The 26,714-nt window shown below is 41.9% G+C and overlaps 1 protein-coding gene across 1 annotated transcript; it reads right to left on the bottom strand.

Annotated features, from left to right (window-relative positions):
* Nucleotides 1-9,996: 9,996 nt before the first annotated feature.
* LOC311051747 (sodium-dependent phosphate transport protein 2B-like) lies at nucleotides 9,997-22,278 on the bottom strand. The gene is made up of 13 exons (XM_084066369.1): nucleotides 22,203-22,278; nucleotides 21,210-21,263; nucleotides 20,567-20,710; nucleotides 19,795-19,923; nucleotides 18,943-19,086; nucleotides 18,171-18,282; nucleotides 17,757-17,952; nucleotides 17,185-17,280; nucleotides 15,779-15,908; nucleotides 13,874-14,041; nucleotides 12,437-12,553; nucleotides 12,193-12,317; nucleotides 9,997-11,760 (listed from the first exon to the last, which is right to left on the bottom strand). The coding sequence occupies exons 2-13, from the start codon at nucleotides 21,253-21,255 to the stop codon at nucleotides 11,179-11,181; spliced, it is 1,989 nt and encodes a 662-aa protein (XP_083922495.1). The 5' UTR covers nucleotides 21,256-21,263; nucleotides 22,203-22,278; the 3' UTR covers nucleotides 9,997-11,178.
* Between the last annotated feature and the right edge of the window lie 4,436 nt (nucleotides 22,279-26,714).

Genomic DNA, 26,714 nt, shown 5'->3' with positions numbered 1-26,714 from the left:
TATGTTTCATCCAAAATACAAAATACTTTAATTGTTGTAATCGTTGTTTCTAGGGTTTTGAAAAACCCATAATGACATGACCAAAATAGTTAAGCCAGGTTGAAAGTGGTTTAAAAAGGGCTGAATTGTGACTGAATATCTTTTCTCGCAATTTCCTATCTCTCACGTTTTAGAGAAGAGACTCACAGTTCAGGGCTTCTTAAAGGAGAAATCCGGTCATTTTAAGTGTTATGTTTGATGTGTGTCAAATCACTTACCAACGTATAAATGAAAATCGCGTAAATCCACAGAGCCCCCTATCGACCCCCACCGTTGTCATTGTAGGAGGATATAGAATAGCCCAAATTCGCCTATTTTAACCAATGCAAAGTCTGTTTTTTTGCTTCTAGTACTCATTGTTGAGTCCCATGATAATGTAACAGGCGCTAAAACTCCCGACAAGCTAACGGCTAATAACAAACGAGCTAACGCTGGGGCTGCTTATCTCTCTGAATGGCAGCCCCAGGTTGCCAGGTCGGGAGAGAAACCAGCAACCAGCATTAGCTCGTTCTGTTATTAGCCGTTAGCTTGTCGGGAGTTTTAGCGCCTGTTACATTATCATGGGACTCAACAATGAGTACTAGAAGCAAAAAAACAGACTTTGCATTGGTTAAAATAGGCGAATTTGGGCTATTCTATATCCTCCTACAATGACAACGGTGGGGGTCGATAGGGGGCTCTGTGGATTTACGCGATTTTCATTTATACGTTGGTAAGTGATTTGACACACATCAAACATAACACTTAAAATGACCGGATTTCTCCTTTAAGTCAGTGTCAGATCCACACAATATAGAGCCCTGAACTCCAGCCAGACACAATTTTATGCATTTTGAGGTCTGTCAGTTTGTGAAATGTTGGCAGCTAAGGTATGATGTATTTAGCACGCACGCACGCACGCATGCACGCACGCACGCACGCACACACGCACACACACGCACACACACGCACACGCAGAGAGAGAGAGAGAGAGAGAGAGAGAGAAAATACAGTGAAAACAGTGAAAGGTCAGTTAAACATTTTTACAATGCTGCTCCTTTAAGCAAACTAGGCCTCATGAATTATCTATAAGGAATTATATCAGGACTAATATAACATTTACAACACACAGTAAGGTCTTCATCAGTATGCATGGGACTGGCTCATGACTAATAACAGCAATAAACTATGTAAACCATCCGTTGACTATCTAACATTAGATATAGTGAATAAACAACCCAAAGCGTGTATCTGTTCACTATCTGAAAGGAGATAGTGAACAGCGGTCACAGTAGTCCGCAGTACAGTAGTTGACACAGGAATGCTGCTGTTTTTCATGTGAAAAGATTTCACAAGTTCCTTGTTCAGTTCCTTGTTCAGATATCGCTGAACCTCAGGTTCAGCGATATCTGAATGATTATTCTAATCATACCTTTCTTTCTGTGTGTTTTATTTGTTTAGAATGCCATCTTTGCTCTGCCAGTAGTAGCCAATAAATAGTGGTGTAAAGTAACTAAGTACATTTACTTAAGTAGGCCTACTTAAGTACAATTTTGAGGTATTTGTTTTTAATTTATTTGAGTATTTCCAATTTTCTGTAGTTTTACTTCTACGCCATTACATCTCAGAGGCAAATATTGTACTTTTACTCCACTACAATTATTTGAAAACATTAGTTACTAGTTACTTTGTAGATTTTGATTATTATTACAAAACATACACCACTTTATTTTGGCCATATACATTTCGGCCATTTGAAAATAACTGATCTACAAGCTCACAATGCGTTGCGGCATTGTGAGCTTGTAGATCTGCTATTTTCAAGAGATTTGTATACATTAAAAAACTTGAAATGGGACATTCTGCATAATGTGTACTTTTACTTTTGGTACTTTAAGTACATTTTGATGCCAATACTTTTGTACTTTTACTTAAGTACATTTTGAATTCCGTACGTTTACTTGTAACAGAGTATTTCTACAATGCAGTATTTATAATTTTACTTAAGTAAATAATTTCAGTACTTTTTCAACCACGGCCAATAACATGCCATGTCATCAACAACCGAGGTAAATGTTAGCCAACATTGTACATTCATTGGCACCTCTTCTCTGTGGTGTGTTTGTTAGATATCATTGTATGCTTGCTTGCACAACAAAGTGTGTTCACCGTGGTCACTACTGTACCACATTCTTTAATATCAGGCCAGCAGTTAAAATGTATCAAACATTATCACAACGACTGAAACTGAAGATAAAACTTTTTCAGAAATATCCATGAACTCCAGTTCACACTGAGAAAAGTTTAGGGCTGGAGTAGGGCCATCCACACCAAGCACAATAACTTAAAAGATATGCTGTAGTAAAACAGCAGTAGTCGATATATTTATATTTATAGCTTGGTGTAGAACAGCGGTGTCAAACTCGCGGCCCGCGGGCGTTTTGCGGCCCACGGAAAGGTCCGTGGCGGCCCAGGAAATACTTTTAAAAATAGTAAATTGATACTACATCTAACAGACAGAGTCGCATTTTGCACTCACTTGCTGTGCGCCGGCCAAGCAGCTCTCCCCCACACGCTGCTACTTGGCTGAGTACCTCTGATGGCCCTGCCATTGTCTCCCCAGCTGTGGAATGTTGTGGCTGATTGGCTCGTTAAGAGTCTATTCAACTACTAGTTGAGTAGTAATGGCTATAGGCTACTCTTTGATCCTCACACAGGAGTCAGCACAGCACGGACATGTATTCTCTCTCTCTCTCTCTCTCTCTCTCTCTCTCTCTCTCTCTCTCTCTCTCTCTCTCTCTCTCTCTCTCTCTCTCTCTCTCTCTCTCTCTCTCTCTCTCACACACACACACAAACGTAGTGCAGTGTTATGAAAACTGAGTTTGTTCAAGCAAAGAGATGTCAGGTGTCTGGGAGCAGCAAGTGATTTAGATGAATTTTCATGCTGGCTACACCATGTAAATTTGATATTTTTGAAAATATAATAATGGTAATAGCATAGGTAGTTTAAATGTATCAAAGCTGCTTCTTTTATTTCTCAGGAGCTTGCCCAGTGAAATCCTCATCAGTATTAATTGAACTCAGAGCGTATTTAAATTCAATCTGGGAAAGCATCTGTGTCATTTTAAAGGTGTAGTGAAATGAAAAATATGTTTTTCACACTTTTAGAGCATATCCGTGGTCATCATATGGGCATACCTAACAATAGATGCCAAAAAAAATGAAAAAAACCCATTTTTGTTAATTTTTACATCTAAAGTCCCTAAAAAGCCAATCTTAATTACTTCCTGTAAACGAAAACGTGCTGCGTGATGACATAATACAGCCTTCACGAATATAAATGAATCTTGATTACATGCACCTGTTTGATTCCCATAGCTGCACGTTCTTCAAACACAGCTGATTTTAATTACAGAGATACTCCGTTTTGAATCTCATTGAAGATGAGTGTATTACTCATTTTAAACTTCATCTGCACACTAAAATATGTATCTGAAAACATTATAGGTTAGAAATAAGCCAGGTAGTAGCAAACGTGCTTCACTGGCCGTCTCTCTCTCACTTGTAAACAAACACTAGCCGTGTGCCAGCACGGCTGAAGTGATTGAGATCCAACGTCCCATAGCCTGAAGGGATGGGACCTTCTGATTGGTTTAGAGTCGTTGAGCCGACGTTTTGGGCTGAATCTTCATAATAAAATGACAGAAAATGTCACTTCAGTGCGTCTTTAAGATTTATTTGGCTATTCAAAAATAGCAGATATACAAGCTCATAGTGCGGCACTATGAGCTTGTAGATCTGCTATTTTTGTAAATGTAAATAATTAAAGTAGCTAATCTTCATAAAACATTTTTTAAAGTGATATACTGTAGATAGCAGTGACTGAGATGTAGTGGAGTAGAAAGTTCTGGAAATTGGAAATACTCTAGTAAAGTAAAACTACATCAAATCTGTACTTAGGTACAGTACTTGAGTAAATGTAATTAGTTACTTTACACCACTGTTCTATAAATGTAATTATTTAACCACCCACACACATTACCAGGTATTGTTTAACTTCAAATTTAATTATTCTACTTAAAATGGTTTATAATAATTATAATAATAATAATAATAATAATAATAATAAGGGTAATTATTATTATTATTATTATTACCCTTATTATTATTATTATTGTTGTTACAAATTGCATTGTTTGTTTTCTGAGACAAGACAACAGATTGAAAAACAATGCTGTATAACTGAATGCGTGTGAGCGCGCATGTGCATCCGCAACTGGTTCCTGCCCACCTCAAGTCACCATTTGACCAATCTTGCCCGGACACCAAAATGAGTTTGACACCCCTGGTGTAGAAGGTCCTTTAACCCTTTAAGACCGGGAACGCATCTGTGTCATTTTAATTTCTTTGGCTATATAAAAATAGCAGATCTACAAGCTCGAGCTTGTAGATCTGCTATTTTTTTTTTTTATTGTGAAAATGTGTGCAAATCTTTAGGTTGAATATATATATATACTTTTTTAAAGTGAAAGTTTTTAACTCAAATCTTTTTACAAATTCACTAAAAAAAAAATTTTTTTTTACAAATGTCTTGTAAATCCTAAAAAAAAAAAAGTATAATTTGTTTTACTTATGTTGCTCATTATTATTATCAATGGTTTTCAAACTTTTTGTGTCAAGGACCCCCAAAATAAAATGTATTTGTCGGCGGACCCCCTCCCATCTAAAAATATTTTGTTCCAGGGATATCTGCTATTTTTGAATAGCCAAAGAAACCTTAAAATGACACACATGCGTTTCCTTCCCGGCCTTAAAGGGTTAAAGTGTTTGTGACATAGCCTGCTGTTTCTGTTTGCTATGACAGGTTAAATCCACCCCCAGTAAATAAAAAACATAAATAAACAAATTATTAATTGTAAAATGTTTAGGATTCATTGGGGTAATTGGCTTTGAAATAATTTGCAACAGTATACAGGAAGCAACATGTAGGCCTACCACATGGGTCGGTACTACTATGGGGTATTTTTTACATTTTATATATATCCTTCGGTTTTGGGGCCAAAATAAAGAGAGTTCCCGCTCACCTGCAACGAGGGCAGTAAATGATTGGTAAGCTACAGTATGTCTGGCGCGTTTTGAACTCATCTTTATTTTCTTTATCCTTATCTCTCTTTTACCTGAACCTGTCCAGCTGTCCTATGTTCCGCTCTCACTGTTGCTGATGTTGCTACAACATCCCAATCTCCCCCATGAGGATCAATAATGGTTGATCTTATCTCATCTTATAAGTTAGTTCCGCTCACCCCCACCCCCCCCACATCGATCGCAATAACAGTGGGCCAGTATGGGACGGCTGACCCGGTTAGCCTGAAACAGCTTACTCAGCAGTTCAGAAACTGCATTGTAACAACAACAATCACAGACCAAAGAGAGAGAGACGGTTTGACCTATACTGTCTCCATGAAACAGCCCACTCAGCAGCAAAGACATAACTTCATCAACACACAGGTAACTGCATGGCAGCAGGACGCTCTGTCCATACCGGGATACATCTTAGCATGGATTTCGACGCCATGGCTTGATGCCATGAATCTTAACACCGCCTCCCACTTCCACTGGGAGTAACGTCAGTCTAACCTGTCTCATGATCAATTTATCGACCATATGTTTCCTGCTTTTATTTACGCATGTCTGCAGTGGTGGAAAGTAACCAAGTACATGTACTCAAGTACTCTAATATTATATATATATTTTGATGCCAATACTTTTTTGTGCTTTTACTCAAGTACATTTTGAATACCGAACATGTACTTGTAACAGACTATTTCTACGATATTGTTTTTACTTACCGGTAAGTAAAAAATGTGAGCACTCTACTAATTATGTTTATCCATGGTTCAATATGCCACTGTGTGTGGTATCATAAAACTACTGTAGGTCAGGTATTTGTCTGGCACTGACTAGGTGAATTGTCATTATGTGGGACACCTCCATTGGGTTGTAGGACTTTCATAAACAAATGAATGTCAATAAAACTATGGGTTACCACCACAAACTGTGACGTCATCAATAACACGCTATTTCACAAAATGTCCAGTTAGAGTGGAGAGTGAATCTTCAAACTAAGGAAACACCCATTGTGAAGACCACCCAAGGTTCAGTAGTGACGTATCTACACGTGTATAAGGGTACACATTAGTAACCATCCAAATAGTTGTTTTTTATCAGGGTGTGTTTATGATCAAGGTCAAGGTGAACTTTATCATTAACCAGGGCAATTAGTTACACAGCAGCCAGCTGTAAATACTAATCAACACACCAACAATTCACACTTGAAAGTGAATTGTTTGCCCATCAATTCATTTTTGAATAATATTGTATAAATATCATCTATATTTGTTATTTCAACCCATTGTCTCGCTTTAGGAAATAGTTTGAAAAGCGGAACAGTAACTATAATTTGCTTAATTTGCTTAATCAGTCTTTTCAGCGATTTTTGTCTTCCAATGCATTATTTTACATACATTATAGGTACAGTAATTAGGCAAATTAAAAGGACATGTTTTTTTTGTGGGGTTTTAAAGTTATTGATAGCCTATTGTTACGGGTAAATGAGTTTAGAAGATAGCAATGAATTAAAAAAACATAAATATTTATACTGTAGCGATTTCATAAATCCTGCCACTTCCCTGTGCCCCACATTTCATACAGAACTGTCCCACATTAGGACATGCAGTGTGATATCACCATTATCTGCTTTGGGTTGATTAGACACATCCTGGGTTACTGGCCTATTGGGTGCGGATTACCACTTACAGGTAAGCCCTATATTCTTAGTTGACCAAAGTCCCCCAGGGCTCTATACTAGACCCCTCCTGTTTCGTGGAACACTAAATATCCTTGCCGATACGACGCGATTGTGAGCTTGGTAGATTGGCTATGTTTGGCTATTTTCACCGAAAGTTTGTCCCAGAATAGGGACGCTAGGTCAGTGGTTCTCAAAGTGGAGTTTGGGGACCCCCAGGGGTCCTTGGGGGGGGTTCCAGGGGGTCCCCAGCCAAATTATTGATAGTTAGGAACCAAATGTCTGGCCTCCCCTTAGCTGAACCTGTACCATCTCTTTCACCTTCACATGCAAGACTAGTTTAATGATGGGACACGCCTTGGACTTAATGCTAGGTCTCTGGAGGCCACCCAGCCATACAGTATGGCCATGGCATACTGAGTGACTCCCTAGAAGTGCTAATAAAGAAATATGATTCCAGCTAGCGTACCAAAAACTACCCAGAGGTAGACTAGCTGACACCTTCAAAATGTGCTGTGGTGGAGAGTGCTGTACTTAAGTACAAGTCAGGTACTTTTTACTCTACTTGAGTATTTACATGTTTTGGCACTTTATACTTCTACTCCACTCTATCTCAGAGACATACTGTACAGTATATTGTACTTTTTACTCAATTACTTGACAGCTTTAGTTACTAGTTATGTTATGCAGAATTATTTAAGATGATTAACACAGAATCTGATTAGCACCACTGCAAATGTATTAAATATTGGCTTTTGTTTACAGGGGTCTTCAACAGGGGTTCCGGGACCCCTAGGGGGTCCTCAGAGCTACTATAGGGGGTCCGCCAAATCTTTGTGTGATAGGATTTAGTTTTTTTACATTAACCACTTGAACCCTAGAATTCCTTTTCTGAGGGGAACATTAGCCGAAAATAGCAGATCTACAAGCTCTCAACGCCTCGTGCTGCGAGGCGTTGAGAGCTTGTAGATCGGCTATTTTTGGCAAAGAGGCTATAGGTGTAGAGGGAAAAAATAGCAGACTAAGTAAAGAAAAAACTTTAATATGAAACACAATTTTATACAATATAGAGTAGGGGGTCCCCGCTTCATCTCTCTCTCAGCTAGGGGTCCTTGGCCTGAAAACGCTGAAGACCCCTGGTTTATTATATTGTATGATTAAATATTGTCGTCTCTGGACCATAAGGGGACCGGTAGAATACGAGTCAATATCCAAATGACGGGGAAATAAGCCAACGCTCAGAGACCGAGTTTCCATTCTCAAACAAATCACTTTATTTGTCAGAGTCCTTTAGCAAACCATACATCCAAGTCCAATCGTCATATGGTGCATCTTTGTTCATAGAATCTGCTTATTCTGCTGAACGTGACAACTGTGTATAGCCAAAACACAGAGTCCCGTTTGCTTCTATTACAAGTCATTATATACTAAAACAGTTAACATAAATAGACTAACTTCAGTCTGTGACTGTCAATCACAAATGCTTGGGCCTGCCCCTTCTTAGTCAGCACAATGAATTTAGAATCTGCCTTGATTTGTACACATTATTCCCTTAAACCTTATCTATAGAACTGTACTTTTCCATACACTCACATTATGACATTATTATACAACATTCTATTAGTTTTGAAATAAGCCTAAACAGTAACATGTCTGACGTGGTATAAATGATTTAGATGATTAAAATGACTTAAAAGAAACGCATCATTAATCTCGGATTTAAGAGACAGAATGATCATGTTATCCCACTATAAAGGGTTTTTCCCTCGGCCCTATTTTACTAAAACTTAGTCCTATATTTATCTGTGAATTTAGAGAAGATTAGTAAGCATTTAAGTTTGTTCCACCCAAGTGGAGAGCAGTTGTCAGTCTATTGGCCCTATTGCCTAGTTTAGACTGCGCTTAGCTCGGCCTGATTCCACGTTTAGACTCACATCCAAGTCGCAGGACAGAACAGCTGAAGGTGTCACCTTGGCCAATTCAGCAGCTTTTAGCTACTGCTAGAACCTCTCCAGATAGTGGCTAGTGACTTTTATGGTCTTCACCTGTTTATGAGACACTCTACCGGTTTTGTGCTTACAATGTACTAATATCATAATAATTTCATATTTCATAAGCACAGGACCCGATATGACACGACAATATCAAATACTCATATGACATTTTGACTTCAATCATAATGGGGATAATGTTCACTTTATTGGGTTCACTGTACGGAATACTTTCCATTAATACATAACTGGTAGCACAGTGTCCACTGTGAGCACAAACGTACAGCTGGACTCAGCTCAGCAATAGTCAGTGGCAATATAATGATAAAGAATCAGAGTCATTAGTGAAACCTCCGACGAGAGAGAGAGAGAGTGGACTCAAATCTACTGTTTGCTAATTGACCCCCATAAATAAAGATAGAGGCGTCGTAGGCGTGTGGAGGACAAGACAAGACAAGAGGAGTGTGAACTGGCTGACAGCTTGCTCTCTCCACGGACCAGGGAGGTCAGAGTGTCCCGTCCAGTCAAAGTCCGCTCCGTACCGATACGCCTCAGATACGCCTCCGGGAACCTGTTGATAGGCTACTCCGTGACCTCACAGCTGCCTATGGCGGCAATAAATCGTCCTCACCTCCTTGACCTTATGTTGTTGCTGATGGGCAGAAACCTCTTATCTCCATATTTTAACTTTGTGTAGGGTAAATGAATGCCCTACTAATCTCCAAGGTTGTAGATCTGCTACTTTTGTTTTTTCATTTAAATCCTGAAAAGTTGCACTTTTGGTTTCCAGCCATAACAGAGACGATATCTGCTATGTAGAGTATATCTGTATGAGTGCTTATTGCGTTACTGCTTAGACTCCTTTCTTTCATTATTACTTTGGGTTTGAATTCCAAGATATTCAGGCGTTGTTTCCCCGGTCCTGTAATGGCCATGTAATGGACACAAGTCCTTTAACCACATGAACCCTAGTGTCCCTATTCTGGGGTGAATATAGAGTGAAAATGGCAGATCTACAAGCTCACAAAGCGGTTATTTTCGGCTAAGGCATCAGTGTAAAAATTGACAAAAGGAGCATACCAAGTACGTCTGTGGAAGACTCTGGTCCACTAAATATAATAGTGTCTAAGTGGTTAATAATTGTAGCCCAGTATGACACACAACTTTACAAATGATAATTTTTATTATTTACAAATATCATACTCTCTTAAATACTGAATAATAACAAATAGTTTAAGTTCTACATGAGACATTGTGCGATAAAAGTTCAAACTGTAGCGCTGGTATAGTACACATAATCAAAAACAAAAACATAAACCACGGTCAAAACATTCTGAAGGGACCGTGGTTTGAGCCGTACCGCAGCGAATTACAACACATCCTGCAAAGTGGGAGGATTTGGTACGATAGCTTTACAGACAGTGAGTCAGGGACTGAACCGAAATCAACGTAGAAACCTCATCACAATCCGTGGCTCAAAAACAACAAAAAAATACAGTGTTTACACAACACTCGCGGTGATGTTTTTGTAGCGCATGCTACCGTGCAACGTATACAATCCAGGACGAAGAGAGGGAGGAAGAATCGACATACTGCAGCCTGAGAGAAGTTGAACAAATTACATATAGGTAGTTTACACATAGTACAGTGAAAAAGAAATTCCGCACACCCAGATACGTTTAAAAGCAGGCGCGTAGGCAACAAACAGTACACAAAATCAACAATTTAAGATATACACTGCCACTTGCACGTTCAAGAGAAGGTATATAATAGGAGCAAGGTTTCGGTCGAGGAACGCGACCGAAACGTTGCTCCTATGTTGCTCCTATGCTCCTAATACTTTCTCTTGAAGCGGAACGTTTCAGCGTGCGGGTACATCTTTTATTGTTGACGTCGTCTACACTAGTAGCCTACAGTAAAATCCTGTGCTAATTTATCCATTTACAACGCTGAGCATGTTCAAATCTTATTAGGCATAATTTGTACATGCTCAGAGTTTGACATGACTCAGGAAATAAGGAACAAATGGATATGGGTCCATGTGGTTACATTTGTACATGTGGATATGGGTCCATGTGGTTACATTTGTACATGTTCATAGTTTGACATGACTCAGGAAATAAGGAACAAATGGATATGGGTCCATGTGGTTACATTTTGTACATGTTCATAGTTTGACATGACTCAGGACATAAGGAACAAATGGATATGGGTCCATGTGGTTACATTTTGTACATGTTCATTCATAGTTTGACATGACTCAGGGAAATAAGGAACAAATGGATATGGGTCCATTTGCACACGTCTCAGAGTTACATGAACACAGAGGATGTTTCACTGTGCGTCGCTAACAGCTCCAGGAAGTTAAAGGTGCGTTGCTTTGCTGTTCTCCTTCGGCGGGTCTTCTGGATCCAGGGCGGGGTTGTCGTACATCTCCAGACTCCTCTTCCTGTCCTTGCCCATCTCGTCGTCGTCGTCGTCGTCGTCCGGCTTGTCGTCCTTACACCCGCAGCACTTGCAGCAGCAGGCGCAGCATCCCTTGCACGTCTTCTTGCACTTGCAGCAGCAGCGCAAGCAGCTCGTGATCACGGAGTCCCACGGCTCCATGGAGTGCAGCAGCAGCGGCAGGAAGTCCCAGTTCCGCAGCAAGCTGGGCAGGTAGCGGGGGCAGCGCGACTGCATCACGTTGACCACGATGACAAAGACGACCGCGGCCACGAAAGGCACGGCCACGCCCACCAGGACCTTCCAGCCGGCCACCGACAGGCCGAACACGGTCAGGGGCATGACCAGGAAGCAGAGGATGAGGTAGACGGCGGCGAACCAGCGGTACTGGGCCGTGTGGTTGCCCAGGCCCCGGGCCAGCCGGATGGGGATCCGCGTGAAGGGGATGGGGTACCACAGCAGGATGCCCATGATGTTGAAGAAGAAATGACAAAGTGCAATCTGGAAGACAAAAAAGATATCGTCAAAGACACTGACTGCCATCCCAGAACACAATCTGATGTAGGCCTTGTTAATCCCGCTGGGGTAAATTCAGTTTCAGCTTGTCCCAAGCTGATGGCTGCTCAGACGCTCTACCCACTAAGCGGTCAGGCTGGCGATAATGCAGAATCAGACTGATAGTTTCCACAGACAGATAGTAATATGTAGTAAGCTCCCATTACACTGACACTATGACTTATATGACTGTGAATCACATTTGATATCTGCTGCTATCTGATCTCTTTACTTGCACAAGAGTCTTTGGTACTCACACCTTACGCCTGTAAAATGTGAAATAAAGTTTAAGCTGATTCTAAACAAGGTCGACATTGGACATCGTTCACCAAAGTAAACATGCATGAGATGCAAGCACAGACGTTTGTGGTAACTGACCTGTAACGAGTTGGCTAACGTTTCACCCGGGGCCGCCATAGCAGCCAGTATAGCCGTGGTCGTCGTACCAAGGTTTGAGCCCAGTGTCAGAGGATAGGCTCGTTCCAGGCTGATGACACCAATACCTGATGGGACATTTTTTAATTAAAAACATTGACCCAGATATTGATATCTTGAATCTATGAACTTGCGTCTAAAACGTAATGTATTTACATCATTGAGAAGATGTGACGGGTAAACGTACCGACAAGGGGTGTTATGGCCGAGGTGAAGACAGAGCTGCTCTGAACGATGAAGGTCATTCCCGCTCCCACCACGATGGCGATGTAACCCGTGACCCAGCCGAAGGGGAAGGGGAAGTCTACACACACCAAAACAACACCAGGTTGAGTGAAAGTATAGCATGAACCGTCAATCATACATACACGTTCATTCACACTATAAGGCGCATTTTCTAAAACAACTACATCTGCAATTTTACTTGAACTCCAAGAGGGTAAAGATTAACCCATTCAATCCGGGAACTCATCTGTGTCATTTTAGATTTGAGCTATAACCATTATTTGATGCTTTTGGTTATTCAAAAACAGCAGATATACAAGCTTGTAGATCTATTTATTTTTTAAATCATGAAAATGCGAGCAAATCTTTGATTATATATATTTTCAAAGCGAACATTTGTAACTCAAATCTTTGCATCTGGAGGTCCCTGGAAAACAACATTTTACAAATGTTTTGCTTAAAAAAAAACTTATATTCAAATATTTGCACACACTTTCACGACTTTTCAAAAAATAGCAGATCTACAAGCTCATAGCGCTCATAGACTTCTAAAATGACAGAGATGCTTTCCTGGATTGAATGGGTTAAAAATGTGCTCACTCTTCAGAGCTACACAGTAACATTGCCGATTTGACTGAACAGCCTCTGATTTGTGCCTGAGCTCTCTCTGTCACGCAGCAGGACTGATGCACCTGGAGGTGACTTATAGAGGCAACAGAGACACTTTACCTGTGTTGCTCATCAAGCATCACCACACACAACAGATGTGCTGACTATCCAACAGGAATGACTGTACGCTGTCACTGAGCAAGAGCTGCAAGTGTCTAATTCGTCGTTCTCAAACGTTTTAATTCAAAGGGCCCAAGTTTCAAGTTATGGGGCTCCAATGGTAGAGGAGTTACAGGCCTCTAAGGGTCCATTTGGACGCCCCCAAGGAACCCGGAGGGTCCTTGGACCCCACTTTGAGAACCACTGGTCTAAGCGGAATGACAGGAAGTACTGCCCAGGAAATGCTTGATTCCTGCCTCCCCCTGGTAAGTGTCCTTGAGCAAGACAGCAGGTTGGTGTCTTGCATGGTTTCATCCGCCGTCTGTGTGTGAATGTGTGTGTGAATGGGTGAATGTAATAAACATTGTAAGGTACTTTGGATGAAGGCGCTAAAATGTATAAATGTACCACTTATCACCCTATAGCATGTGTTTGTGCACATCTGTTTACTTTCCAAGGGCATGACAACCATGTTGTGATTGGTCGAAAGAGACAGCTTCTGGTGGAAGTACATACAATGGAAGTACCACCCTACAGGCACTTCCATGTGCAGTTCTTTAACCAGGCTTTTCTCCTTGTGAGATGAGAAAAGTCTGGGGACGAGGTTATCTTTTAGATGTATGTACTGTACCTGTGTTGAGCACCTTCTTGATGACCACGGCCACCTGGCCCTTCAGCATGGAGTTGAGCAGTTTGACGATGAGGATGAGGCAGGTGCAGAGGACGAGCAATGACCCGGCGAGCAGGATGAGACCCACGGCGAGGTCGGGCAGGTTGGCGTACGCGAAGATATGAGAACCTGCGGGAGACATTCGTTTTACACATTAGGCTTAGTGCGAGATCGGAATAACCAGAGTATGTATCTGTGTAACTCTAGTCAACAAAAAAAAACAAGGCAAAGAGTCACATAGTATTTTGCAGAGAGACCAATGTAGTGCCTTAACTCATTGACTGCCATTATACTCGTCAATAGGCTCTATGCACAGCAGCCATATTGGAAATAAATTGGGCCTCTTCCTTACTTCCTTCATAGGTGTTACCAATGATGCTAATGAAGGCTCTGTTCCATTCTGGTCCTACAGAGTCAGGGTGCTGATGTTGTGCATGTTGGCTCCCTGGAAACACTCTGCTACACCAGTGGGTCTCAAAGTGTGGTCCAGGGACCCTCATGGTTCCTTGAGGGGGTTCCAAATGGACCCTAATTACGTGTGTGTAACTCTGAGAGTGTACAAATGGGACCAAATGGGTCCATTTGGTCCCATTTGTACACTCTCAGAGTTATGGGGGTCTTTGAAATTAAAAAGGTTTGTACACTAAAAACACCACCAGGGGGCTTAATAAAGTTCTATCAACTTCATAGACACATGAAAAACAGAAAAAGTGCAAAACCATGGCAGCACCTCTTTAAAGCAATCTGCGGGTGGATCGTTATTATTCATAATTATTTTAATTTTAAATAAAATGTATTTATTAAATTATTCTCAGATTTTTCAAAGGAAAACGTTCGGAATCGCTGGCAAGGGCAGCCATAGATGATGAGGTTAATTAAACTAGCATATCAAGTAAATAATTAACCTAGCATCTTTCTAAAACAACATGCTATAGGGCTATATAAAAAAATATTCTCAACATTTGTTAAGAAAAACAAGTGCTAGGGGGTGAGGAGGAGTTTGAAGAAATTAATCTCCAGACTATGGTGGAAAATTGGGAGTGAGTCTGCAGTTCGGACTGCAATGGGGAGTTTATTCCACTGTCTTGGGGTTGGGGGGGTGCATTGCCTTCGGTTGCCTTCTATAGTCCATCACCAGTGTTCTGTACTAGATGCGGGCAGCTACTGGAAGTCAATGAAGGGGACGGGAAAGGGGGGAGACATGTGAAAACACGCGTCGAGCGTGTTTCAGACACGCGTTTAGCGTGCAATGCATTACCCCTGGCAACCCTTGCAGTGCATTACCCCTGGCAACCCTTTGGAGGTTTGTGATACATTACAGCTAACGATAACCTCACATTGATGACTCATAAAAAGGTCATAAGAAACCTTCCCTGATAAATGGAACTGATAAAAGGACAGTGACGGCGTTTCAGGGGAATTAATCATCTCTGTCTTTGATTTGAACGGGAACCAGAATCACTTAGCAGGCAGAGAGAGCACGGCCCACAGGGCCTGGGTTTGATCCGAGCAAACAGCGGGGAGATAGACGTTCCACTTATTTTGTTGAGCCGTTGTAGAGCCAAGGACAAAGGTATTTACTTTAATTGGCAGTGAGACGTGGACACAGTGGCCACGCAGGACTCAGGTTCTACAGACGGACAAAGTGAATGGACCCTTTGAGCAGGCAGAGAGGCTAAATGAGGCCATTCGCTGAGTCACTTTAACAAGTCAATGGTAGTCATTGTCCCCATATACTGGGGTGGTTGGGGGGTTTAGGGGGGGTGCTGCATGCGGCAGAGTGGATCGCTCGTATTTCACGGGGCTTTGGGCAGATCAGGTAATCCTAATTGCCAGGTTGGATGTTATGTGCGATCGAGTACTTACATCTCTCTAGGTTTATGGTCTCCGAGACATTCCTTTGGGTCCACCAGGTCTCGTTGTTAGGCCCCTCCGCCCAGCAGAGGGCCCCGGCTGTGCAGTTGTCCGGTCCTGGGATTGTCAAGTTCGTCAGAGTCTGCGATAAAATAATTCAAAATGAATGATGTCTAGCAAAGACAAGACAAGCAACGCATCATGACTGTGATCTTCCCCATCATCATCACGCTGCAACCCCATCTCACACAACTTAGTATATACATTGCACAGAGTGTCATTCCGTGCATAGACAACTGGAAAACCCGAAAATCCATGCATAGCCGCCTCGCATCTCCCCCATTGACTAAACCATTTCGGAGGCTCGCAGTCTCAAGGGAACTGGAGCCACGCGAGGGACCACCGAGTGAGCTAAAGCGAGCGAGTTGCCGTCCCGAACGTTGCGACGTTCCCTTGAGCCTACTCAGCGCCGTTTGAGTTATGTACCGATAGGCACAGATTCGTACATTTTGTTGTGGGGACTGCTCTGCTTCCGGATTGCAACCGGTTACGCCCACAGTGGGACTCGCTGTACATATGCACGGATTTTCGGGTTTGTCTATAGGCGACTATGCACGGAATGACGTGCACTGGGTCTGTGCAATGTATACTAAATTCTGTGAGAGGCTTCACATTACTCTTTGCCTGCTAATGACGAGATTTGTCGTCATATTTTGCTAAGGCGCAGCCTGGCAATGACGAGATTCTTGTCATGTGGAAAATATTCCGTGATTTTTGGCGTGACACTTTTCTGAAAAACTCTGGCAATTAACACTTGCATGACAGCAGTAAGACCAACTACCACACAGACGGACCTCAGATTGCATTGACCGTTTTTTCCTGCTATTCCATTGGCTATTCTCTCCCCTCTGCGCTCCAGATGCTCTGACACCTCCCCCGCACAGCAAGGGATACCATTGTCTTTTAAATATCAATTACAATTTCAATCCCACTCAAACCTCACATGTTGGCTATAGTGCTATGTTTCATTTGGTTTAGGCTACAGGCAGAAAAACAATAATATAAGCTATAACTGGGAATGTGAATGGGTAACTTGGAATGGTAACTGAGCTCCTATATGTAAAATCTTTATGACAAAAATGTATATAACAGTGAGATCGCTGTAGCGGTGAGCTTGAATTAGGCACACAAACATGGGTTAAGGAAATGGTGACATCTAAAGGGTAGAATATGTAGCTTGGAACAGCAGCATCAATCATTAACACAGAAGGCTGATAACAAGGTCATCGGACTAAACTGTCATGTATTTGAAGCATCAGATAACACGTAAATCATGATTGCCGAATTGGGTCGTACGCTGTGTGTAGTTAGTTATGCAATTATAAGTATGTGAGATGAAGCCACTGATGAATCCTTACCACTTCTTTCCTGGTTTTGCACCAGATTTTGATCAGACTCTTGTTCCTGGCTGCTGGGTCACCGGTAGCAATGTCGTTGATGACCGATTTGTCCAGCTACGAGGAAAGCCAGATGAGACACATTAGTACTGTAGAACTTTGCATTATTTAACGTGGTCATCGCACAAACACAGCTCAGGATGCAGAGCGGCCGATTGGAAATTGGAAGGTTCCCCGGTTCAATTCCTGGCTTTCCCCTGGTTAGTGTCAAAGTGTCCTTGAGGTTGGTGTCTTGCATGGTTTCCTCTGCCGTGTGGGTGTGAATGTGTGTGTGAATGAGAGAATGCAATGCACATTGTAGAGTGCTTTGGATAAAGGCCAGTGGTGTAAAGTAACTAAGTACTTTTACTCAAGACTTTTGCTTGTAACAGAGTAACAGTATTTATACTTTTACTTAAGTAAAACATTTGAGTACTTTTTCCACCACTGATAAAGGCGCTATTAATAGCACGTGTTTGTGCCCGTAGATATCGTAGTGGGTCAAGAGCCTCTGTTAACGCTGTGAGGTCACGGTGTCGGTCGATGGCTAATACCTCGATGATGGAGTCGGTGAGGGGGTCCGTGATGACGTTGAGCAGGTCCGGGGCGTTGTCGCCCCCTTGGATGTTGAAGGAGTCGATCATGAGCTTGGTGAGTTTCTCCAGGACCCCCGTGGCCACCTCCAAGGGCAGGAGGATCAGCACGGACAGCCAGTTGAAGAAGTCATGGACGGTAGCACCAGCAAACGCCCTGGGAGTCAAAAAAAGACAACATCATTGTTTGTGTCAGATCATTTTTACAATGAGTCTGTGTCTTAGTGTGTGTGTGTGTGTGTGTGTGTGTGTGTGTGTGTGTGTGTGTGTGTGTGTGTGTGTGTGTGTGTGTGTGTGTGTGGGTGTGTGTGCGTGCGTGCGTGCGTGCGCGCGCGTGTGCGTGTGTGCGTACTTTTTTTTATGGTGATGATTTACCTGCGGAACTCATTTCGATCTCCTGACTGCATCATGGCAACGATGGTGTTGGTCACCGAGGTTCCAATGTTGGCGCCCATGATGATCGGCACCGCCGATTTGACCTCCAGCACTGCAAACGAAAACAAAACGTATTAATACGTGTGTTTGTGTGTAACTGCATAGTGCAGTTGATTTAGTCGACTAAAATGTATGTTAGCGGTGTCTTGATGGTGTCATAATGGCTGATTTTACACTTGGTTGCATGCTGAAAATAGCCGATCTACAAGCTCACAACGCGTCGCAGCTTGTAGATCTGCTATTAGCTAGCACAACACCGAGCGCAACCAAGCTGGTTCTCTTCTCCACCAGTCACTCACTAACATTTTAGTCTAGTTTTTATTTCTTGACGAAATTGTCAATATATTTAGTCTTAGTTTGAGTCATCATAGCTTAGCTTTTATCTAGTTTTCGTCAGTGAAAAAAGGTGGTAGAGGAACATTTTTGGTCATAGTTTTAGTCGACGAAATCAACACTGCTGCATAGTGTGTGTGTGCGTGTGTGTGCGTACGTGCATGCATGTGTGTACACTGCACTCGTTATGTGCACACGCACACCGGCTGGATGTGGAAAACACGTGCTTAAGTGTTTGTGTGTTTTTGTCGCTCCGTGTGTGCCTATGTTTAGCTCTGTGTGTGTGTGTGTGTGTGTGTGTGTGTGTGTGTGTGTGTGTGTGTGTGTGTGTGTGTGTGTGTGTGTGCGCGCGTGTGCGTGTGCGTGTGCGTGTGCTTACATCCAGAGGACACCATGCTGACCACAATTGAGGACGAGGTGCTGGAGCTCTGCACCAGCACGGTGACTAACACGCCTATCACCAGGCCCGCCACAGGGTTGGACAACACCGCATTGTCCTGGAAGATGTCACCGGCCGCCTTGCCTGTGTGTGCAACGCAAACACCCACAGATCAAAAACATGTCAGGCTGCCGCTCCATACAAACCATTACATAATAGCGCCTCCACCAGCACTTTGTGCTGGCACTAGGCCTGTGGTAACGCGAGCAAAGGTATATGGACCAGAGCAAAGAAACGTGTGGCCATAAACGCGGACACTTATTGACTCAACAAGTCCTTATCAAAATGATAACATCTGCTTTTAGGTCGCCGTGCGGATTAACCCGTTGAGAGCTGCTGAGGCCGATTCTATACGAATGCCTTCTAAATATGTAGTTCTCAAACTTTTTGGTGCCAACGACCCCCGAAATGATATATGTTTGGCCACGGACCCCCCCCATCTGAAAATGTTTTGTGCCAGGGACCCCCAGAATAAAAAAATATTCAAAATCTTCCAAACATTTTGGATATTTTTTAATTCAAAAGTAGCAGATGTACAAGCTGGCAGCTTGTATATCTGCTATTTTTTAGATCTACTGTTCTAAACCACTGATCTAAATCCTAAGAGTTTTATGACAAAAGTATGTTGCTATAAATATACTGTATACAGCTCAAATAATTACATACTGCAGATACTTTCCCGGTTTTAATGGGTTAAGACGGCGTGTAGGGCCGTGTAGTAATAATGGAGACACAGGTGGGGGGGTCATCCGGAGGACTCTCTGATTGGGCGAAGGAAAAGGGGGAGGTTACCTCCGACCAGCTGGAAGGCGGAGCTCAGCACGTCCAGGGAACACACGAACATGTAGAGGAAGGCCAGCAGCATGCACAGCTTGACGATACCCGTCAGCACTCTCAGGATCTTCCCTTTGGTGTCCAGGTCTGTTTAAAGCATGAACGTGAACTTAATTAGCTGAAACAGTTAGTTTCCACTTAACACGTGGCAGATCTACAAGCTCACAACACATCGCAATGCGTCGGCATCGTGACCTTGTAGATCTCCTAATTTTGGCAAGCAGCACCCATCATATAACCACTAGGTTTAAACACTTAAAGCCCTATATACTTAGTTGATCCGAGTCCTCAAGGATCTATTCTTGGCCCTCTAGCATTCCCCGGCCTCTCTACACCAAAATCTTCGTCAAAAATAGTCGATCTACAAGCTCACAACGAAAAGCAATGTGAGCTTGTAGATCTTTGACGAATGTTCTCCCCACAATATGGAGGCTAGGGTTCATGTGGTTAAACCCTAGCTGTATATACTTAGTTGACTGGAGTCCCCAAGGGATCTATAGACTAATATTTCCCTCTACACCAGATCTCTTCGACGAAAATATCCGACCCCCAAAATGATTTGGCTGCGGACCCCCATCTCAAAATATTTTGTTGACACAGGTGCATTCCAGGTGCATTCCAGGTCTTAATGGGTTAAATGCACTTTACTACTTCTACTCTCTATCTATCTTTTAACTGCATTAATGTGATGTGACAATAAAGTTTGATTCTGATTCTGATTCTCTCTCACCTGACCACTTTAGCCCCAAGTCTTTGAGGTCGGGCAGATCCCAGGGGTCATTGTCCTTGTCTTCTGGGTCCGGCTGCACCAGATCCACCGAGGAGTACGCCGGGAGGATCCCTTGGTCTTTGGACCGGCTGCTGTCATCGTCAACTAGTAGGTCAGTGATGGAGAACAGAGACGTTAAAGAGGAGTTTCAGACCAGCACACATTGTACACACAGAAACATACTAATGAACCCTTTGATCTAGTGAATGGTTTGTCATGTTCCTCATCTAGTTCTAGATAACCCTTTCTTTGTCAAAGTCCTTTGAGGAACCTTTGAACACTTAAACCATGTCTTAATAGGCAGACATTCATCGAAGTAGATCTGCAAGCTCACAACGCGTTGCACCGCGACGCGTTGTGAGCTTGTAGATCTGCTATTTTCGACAAACACATTTCATCCGGTTGATGAAGTTTTTTACGGTTTAAGGGGTTTGGGTTCCTTATAGAACCATTCAAATAAATGGTCTGAAAGGTTCTTTCTGGAACCAAAAATGATTCTCCTATGGCATCACTCTGAAGAGACAGTTTTGGTTCCAGTTGGCCGCCTTTATTTTTTGTGTGTGTATTAGATACAAGGATTGTAAAGAGGTAATAAGACACACACCTAGAGTGGGGGAGGAAGTATCCCCCAGTTCAGGCCGAGGAGCCATGGTGTTAACTGTGTGGACAGAAGACAGAACAAATATCAATTACTAATCACAATAACAGCAATAATAACTAGAGGGGCCTTTGCAGCCTCAAAAATCGATATCCTGAAATTAAAATCAAAACAAACAAATCAAATCTAATGCTCACTGACTGCACCTCTCCACACCTAGAGTCTAGACAATAGCGGTGTCTGTTTAAATAAAGCTAACCATGATGTTTACAGTGTCCAAACCAAACCATGATTACACACTTCAACGTACTGACGCTGTGTTCATCTCAGTGAAATGTCAAATAGGAGGAAACTTTTCTAATCAGAACTGTCTTTGTAGGCTACAACACTTGAACAAATCTCAGATAACATTCTGTGCTCCTTCTGCCATCAATACAGGGACCATAAAAGCAATAACGAGCAGAACAAGACATGCGATTATCCAACGGGCGGATTTAAAAAATCCACCAGACTTATTAAAAAATGAATGCAATGTAATTACAGCCATGAATAGACCTCGTTCGTGGCACTCTCTCCCCTGGATTCCTTTTACATTATACTTCTACTCACTCACAACAAACCAGCATTTTCAGAGGATATAGCTGATGTTTATTTTCCAAAAGTTATACTTTAAAGGAGTAGTTCACCCCAAAAAAAAACTTATTTTCTATCAATTGCACACCTCATGAAGCATTGAATTCATGGAGATCTTTTTTGTTTTTTGTCGCATTCCAAAGCCAATAATTTGATAACCGGCGGTCTCTCCAGTAGGAGACAAAGAGTCTCCTTTGAGTCTCCTACCAGATACATTAGCATCTTTCCTTTTCAATGATTTGGGTGAACTGCTCCTTTAAAGACCTGTAGGGCTATTCAACAAAGGCTATGATAGCAGCATATGTGACATAATAATAATAATAATATGGACTATTCATAGTCGTAAAGGATAACATAAATACGCACCTGTAGCGTCAGTGCTTGTTTGCTCAGGCACTCCAGTGAGCCGTTTGGTGGTGAATGGGAGGCTTATGCAGTCTTTACCTGTAGTTCCACCTGTTGTGCGCATCAAGGTCTGAGACACCTGCTTTTATAGAGGAGAGAGAGAGAGAGGAGGGAGCGGGGGAAACCCTTTGGTCTTGTGTTCAAAGTGCGTCCACATGTGACCTTCCTACTGAGGGGGCATCTCACAGGAATGCACACACTAAAAAAACACTTGCTGTTCATTGTTTAACTGAGAGAGTTACAAATGTAACCAAAATGGACCCTTTTAAGGGTCCATTTTGGTTACATTTGGTTACATTTGTATAGTAGTATTCTACTACTCTGCCACCTAAATGTGGAATGCCCCTGACCAGTGGTGTAAAGTAACTAAGTACATTTGCAATTTTCAGGTACTTTTTACTTTACTGGAGTATTTTCAATTGTCTATACTTTTGCTTCTACTCCACTACAACTCAGAGGCAAATATTGTACTTTTACTCCACTACAATTACTTGAAAACTTTAGTTACTAGTTACTTTGCAGATATAAACTATTACATTATGAAACATACTGTATATTAACCACTTTAGCCCTGTTTTATACCTAGGATATTTGAAAATAGCCGATCTACAAGCTCACAACGCGTCGCGATGCGACGCGTTGTGAGCTTGTAGATCTGCTATTTTCAAACATTTTAGTACTTTTACTTTTGGTACTTAAAGTACATTTTAATAGTTTTGTACTTTTACTCAAGTAAATTTTGAATTCCGGACTTTTACTTCTTAGAGTACTTCTACATTGCAGTATTGATACTTTTACTTAAGTAAAACATTTGAGTACTTTTTCCACCACTGGCCCGGACACCATCCATTAAAGCAGTGGTTCTCAACCTGGGGGTCGCGACCCCCAGGGGGGTCGCCAAATAATTTGGGGGGGTCGCCAGATTTTTTGGTGAATTTGAAAAAAAAAAATGAAAAAAACATTTTTTTTTTTTTTTTTTTAAACAAAATATTTTTTATGTTATCATTAATTCATGTTTTATCAGTTAATTTACTCAATTTACCCCACTTTTTGCAAAAATGTTTTGATAATAAACAATTATCAAACAACCTATTATAATTAAATAACCTTCGCGCGAACGGGACCGTGCGCGTGCACGCGGGGGGTCGCGAGAAATAATATCATTGTTTTGGGGGTCGCGGCCTGAAAAGGTTGAGAACCCCTGCATTAAAGGATGTGAATCCTGGATGTGAATGTTAATTTGTTATGCTACGTTGATGAATTGAATACATACTGTAGGACCACAATGGAGGCAAGTTCCACAGGACTTGTTTGTGTTATCCTTTTACCCTAAACGTCTTACACCTGCTGTTTACATCTCTGACTAACACAGTATTCAATCAATTCAATCATACATACACACACTCTCAGAGTTACAAACATATATTGGTACATTGTATTGTGTAAGGGCAGCTATAGTCGCCTGTGTGCTCTCAAAAAGTATAAACTATCATTGAAACACATCATGGAAGAATAAACAAGTATGGCCTACTTTTTTAATCTGTACATTTCAGCACATTTTGGCATATTGAACCTTATGTTCAGTTTAGGAAATGTGATGCTCACAGAGAGAGACAGAAGTCAGAGCACAGGGTCTAAAAATCAAGCATCGCCTCGAGCAAGCTGCCCTCTGCTGGCTGTAACAGAGAACTGCTGGATGTTGTCCCATTTTGTGGAGATTCATTTCTGTTATCATTCCTGTCATGATCCCCTCCGATATTTAAAGATTAATTAATCACTCACTGGTTGATTCCACACACAGGGCCAATAACTGTCATTGGATGTCACCTCACCATGAGGACAAATGCCTCAGTGCCCAGTCAGGTGTGATTACTGCATTAGGCCTCCTGACTGCATGTCTAACAGACACATTCATTTGCTAATCAAATTGTTTGTTAAATGTGTTCATGCTGTGAATCTGCCGCATGCTTTTTTTAATTACGGTGATTTATGAGTTGCCCTCTCAATTATATGAGGGGAACATCTGCAAATGCAATATTGGTGTTGTTATGGTTGTAACATGTTCTGCCATTTTGCCAATAAATCAAAAAACATTTACAATGGAATAGCCAATTTGCCATATAAACTTAACTGAGTCAGCAAACTGAAACAATGTATTTAATCGTTTTTATGAAATATGTACAGGTTGCTAAATTGGTTTGAATACGGTCACTCCACCATCCCTATGGGCTACAGGGCTGGTTGTAATGTGTAAAATGTACATTTAATCAATGAAATAGGCCTACTCAAAAATGTTGAGAGACAGACAGACAGACAGACAGACAGACAGACAGACAGACAGACAGACAGACAGACAGACAGACAGACAGACAGACAGACAGACAGAGAGCAAAAATAGAAGATCTACAATATCTCTCAACTCAAATGTTATTTACAGAGCACATTTAACACGACTATAGGTCAAACAAAAGTGCTGTACAAGTTCAAACTAAACAAAGCAATGCAATATATAAACATACATTAGCATATATTAGCAATGAAATAGACACAAACAAAACATTTGCGGCAGTAAAGGAGAACATAAGGTGTCAGGTGCTCATATATCTTACATCTCTCTTATTAGATTGGCTGTTTTCACAGCGCAACACCGACATACAACACATTACAAACTACAGCAGGGCTTATGTGGTTAATTGTGAGTCAGGGTTGTGGCAGTAGTGTAAAGATCACAGCCCCCTGTGTGTCCAGGAATTAGTGGACCAGCACTGGACACACACACAGACACACACACGCACACGCGCACACGCACACACACACACACACACACACACACACACACACACACACACACACACACACACACACACACACACACACACACACACACAGACACAGACACAGACACAGACACAGACACAGACACACACGTACACATGCACATTGGATGCGTGCATGATGTTGGTGTATGTGTGTAGCCTTGCTTTATGGCATAAGATGTCACGGTGACATCAAAATATGTCATAAAACTAATATTGTCCTTTATGAACTGGTAAATGATTACAGAAAAACAATGTTATGGTTATATGCACAGAGTAATAAAAAAATATAGCCATTATGTTGTACATAAAAAAGGGTTCAGTGAGTATTCCATTATAGAGAAGTAGCAAGGGAGCGAGTCATATTATTATTGCCCTTTCCTGAGTGTGTGTGCTCATCGTACAGCCACTGTTAGACAAGGCACCACGATGCAAGCTCAACCAGCCGTCCTGAAGGTTATGGCAGGCAGACAACGGGAGGATGCAGGTCAAACTGCCCCCCCCCCACCTTCTGCTACCACCCCCCCCCCCCCCCCCCCCCCCCCAGAGGTTTGGTCCAAGACTGCTTCCTCCATCAGAAAAAATGTTATGGCAATTCCTTGTCATGGTGTTTGGCCTGTATGCGATGACCACCACCACATTATGTCTATGTGACTCATAATCACGTTTTAAGTGTTCATTAAAGGGATAGTTCACCCTCAAAATGACTTTGTTTCTATCGATTCATGGATATTTTTTGTTTTTGTCGCATTCCTAAGCCAATAATTTGATGACAGGCAGCGGTTCCGGTTTTGGCTACTTTATTTCGGTTTTAGGGTTAGGGTTAGGTTATTTAATTATTATTTTTGCCTGATTTTACCGATTTATTATCAAAAAATATATATATATATTTTTTTTTCCAAAAGTATGAAATCACGGATCTGTGAGAGTGAGGGTGTCGCGTCGTACGCACAGTGAATGGCCGTGACGCCCCTGTTAGAAAGTGTCTGTTGTTGAATGGGGTGGTGGGTACACTGTCACGTCAAGTCGCAAGTTGTAGGGAAGCGCCGAAAGTGGGCTTTCGACCGTTGGATAGCAGCGGGCTTGTTGTTGAAAAAGCCTAAGGCTATTTTTAGCACCATAGTAGCAGTCTGTCGGAGTCGGCTCCCAGGTGCATTCAGTTACTTTGTTTTCACTACCTTCCAACCGACTGATCTCTGGACTTCATTCGACAGCAAGGTGTGCTATTCTCAGCCCTGCTGTATCACAGATGGGGTGAGGAGGGGGCTTTGGGTTTGGGGGGGGGAACTGTGTATATCAGTTAGAAACCATGAGTGTGAGGCACCCCCTCCCAGAGACCAGTGGTGGAAAGTAACTAAGTACATGTACTTGTACTCAAGTACAGTACATATAAGTACAATTTTGAGTTACTTTTTTACTTTTCTAGAGTATTTCCAATTTGCAATACTTTTACTTCTACTTTTACTCCACTACAATTATTTGAAAACTTGAGTTACTAGTTACTTCGCAGATATACATTACTATATTATAAAACATACATTAACCCTTGCATTGTGTTAGAAACCTGCGGACACTTTCGGCATTAGTGGGTGAAATTTGACCTGTGATTTAACTCAAAAATCATCATTTTCATAAATTACCCCCCCCCCCCAACTCA

This window comes from Gymnoscopelus microlampas (genome assembly GCF_963454915.1).
Source record: "Gymnoscopelus microlampas genome assembly, chromosome: 9".
Taxonomy (NCBI): Eukaryota; Metazoa; Chordata; class Actinopteri; order Myctophiformes; family Myctophidae; genus Gymnoscopelus; species Gymnoscopelus microlampas.
This window is presented reverse-complemented; position numbering and strand designations above follow the sequence as displayed.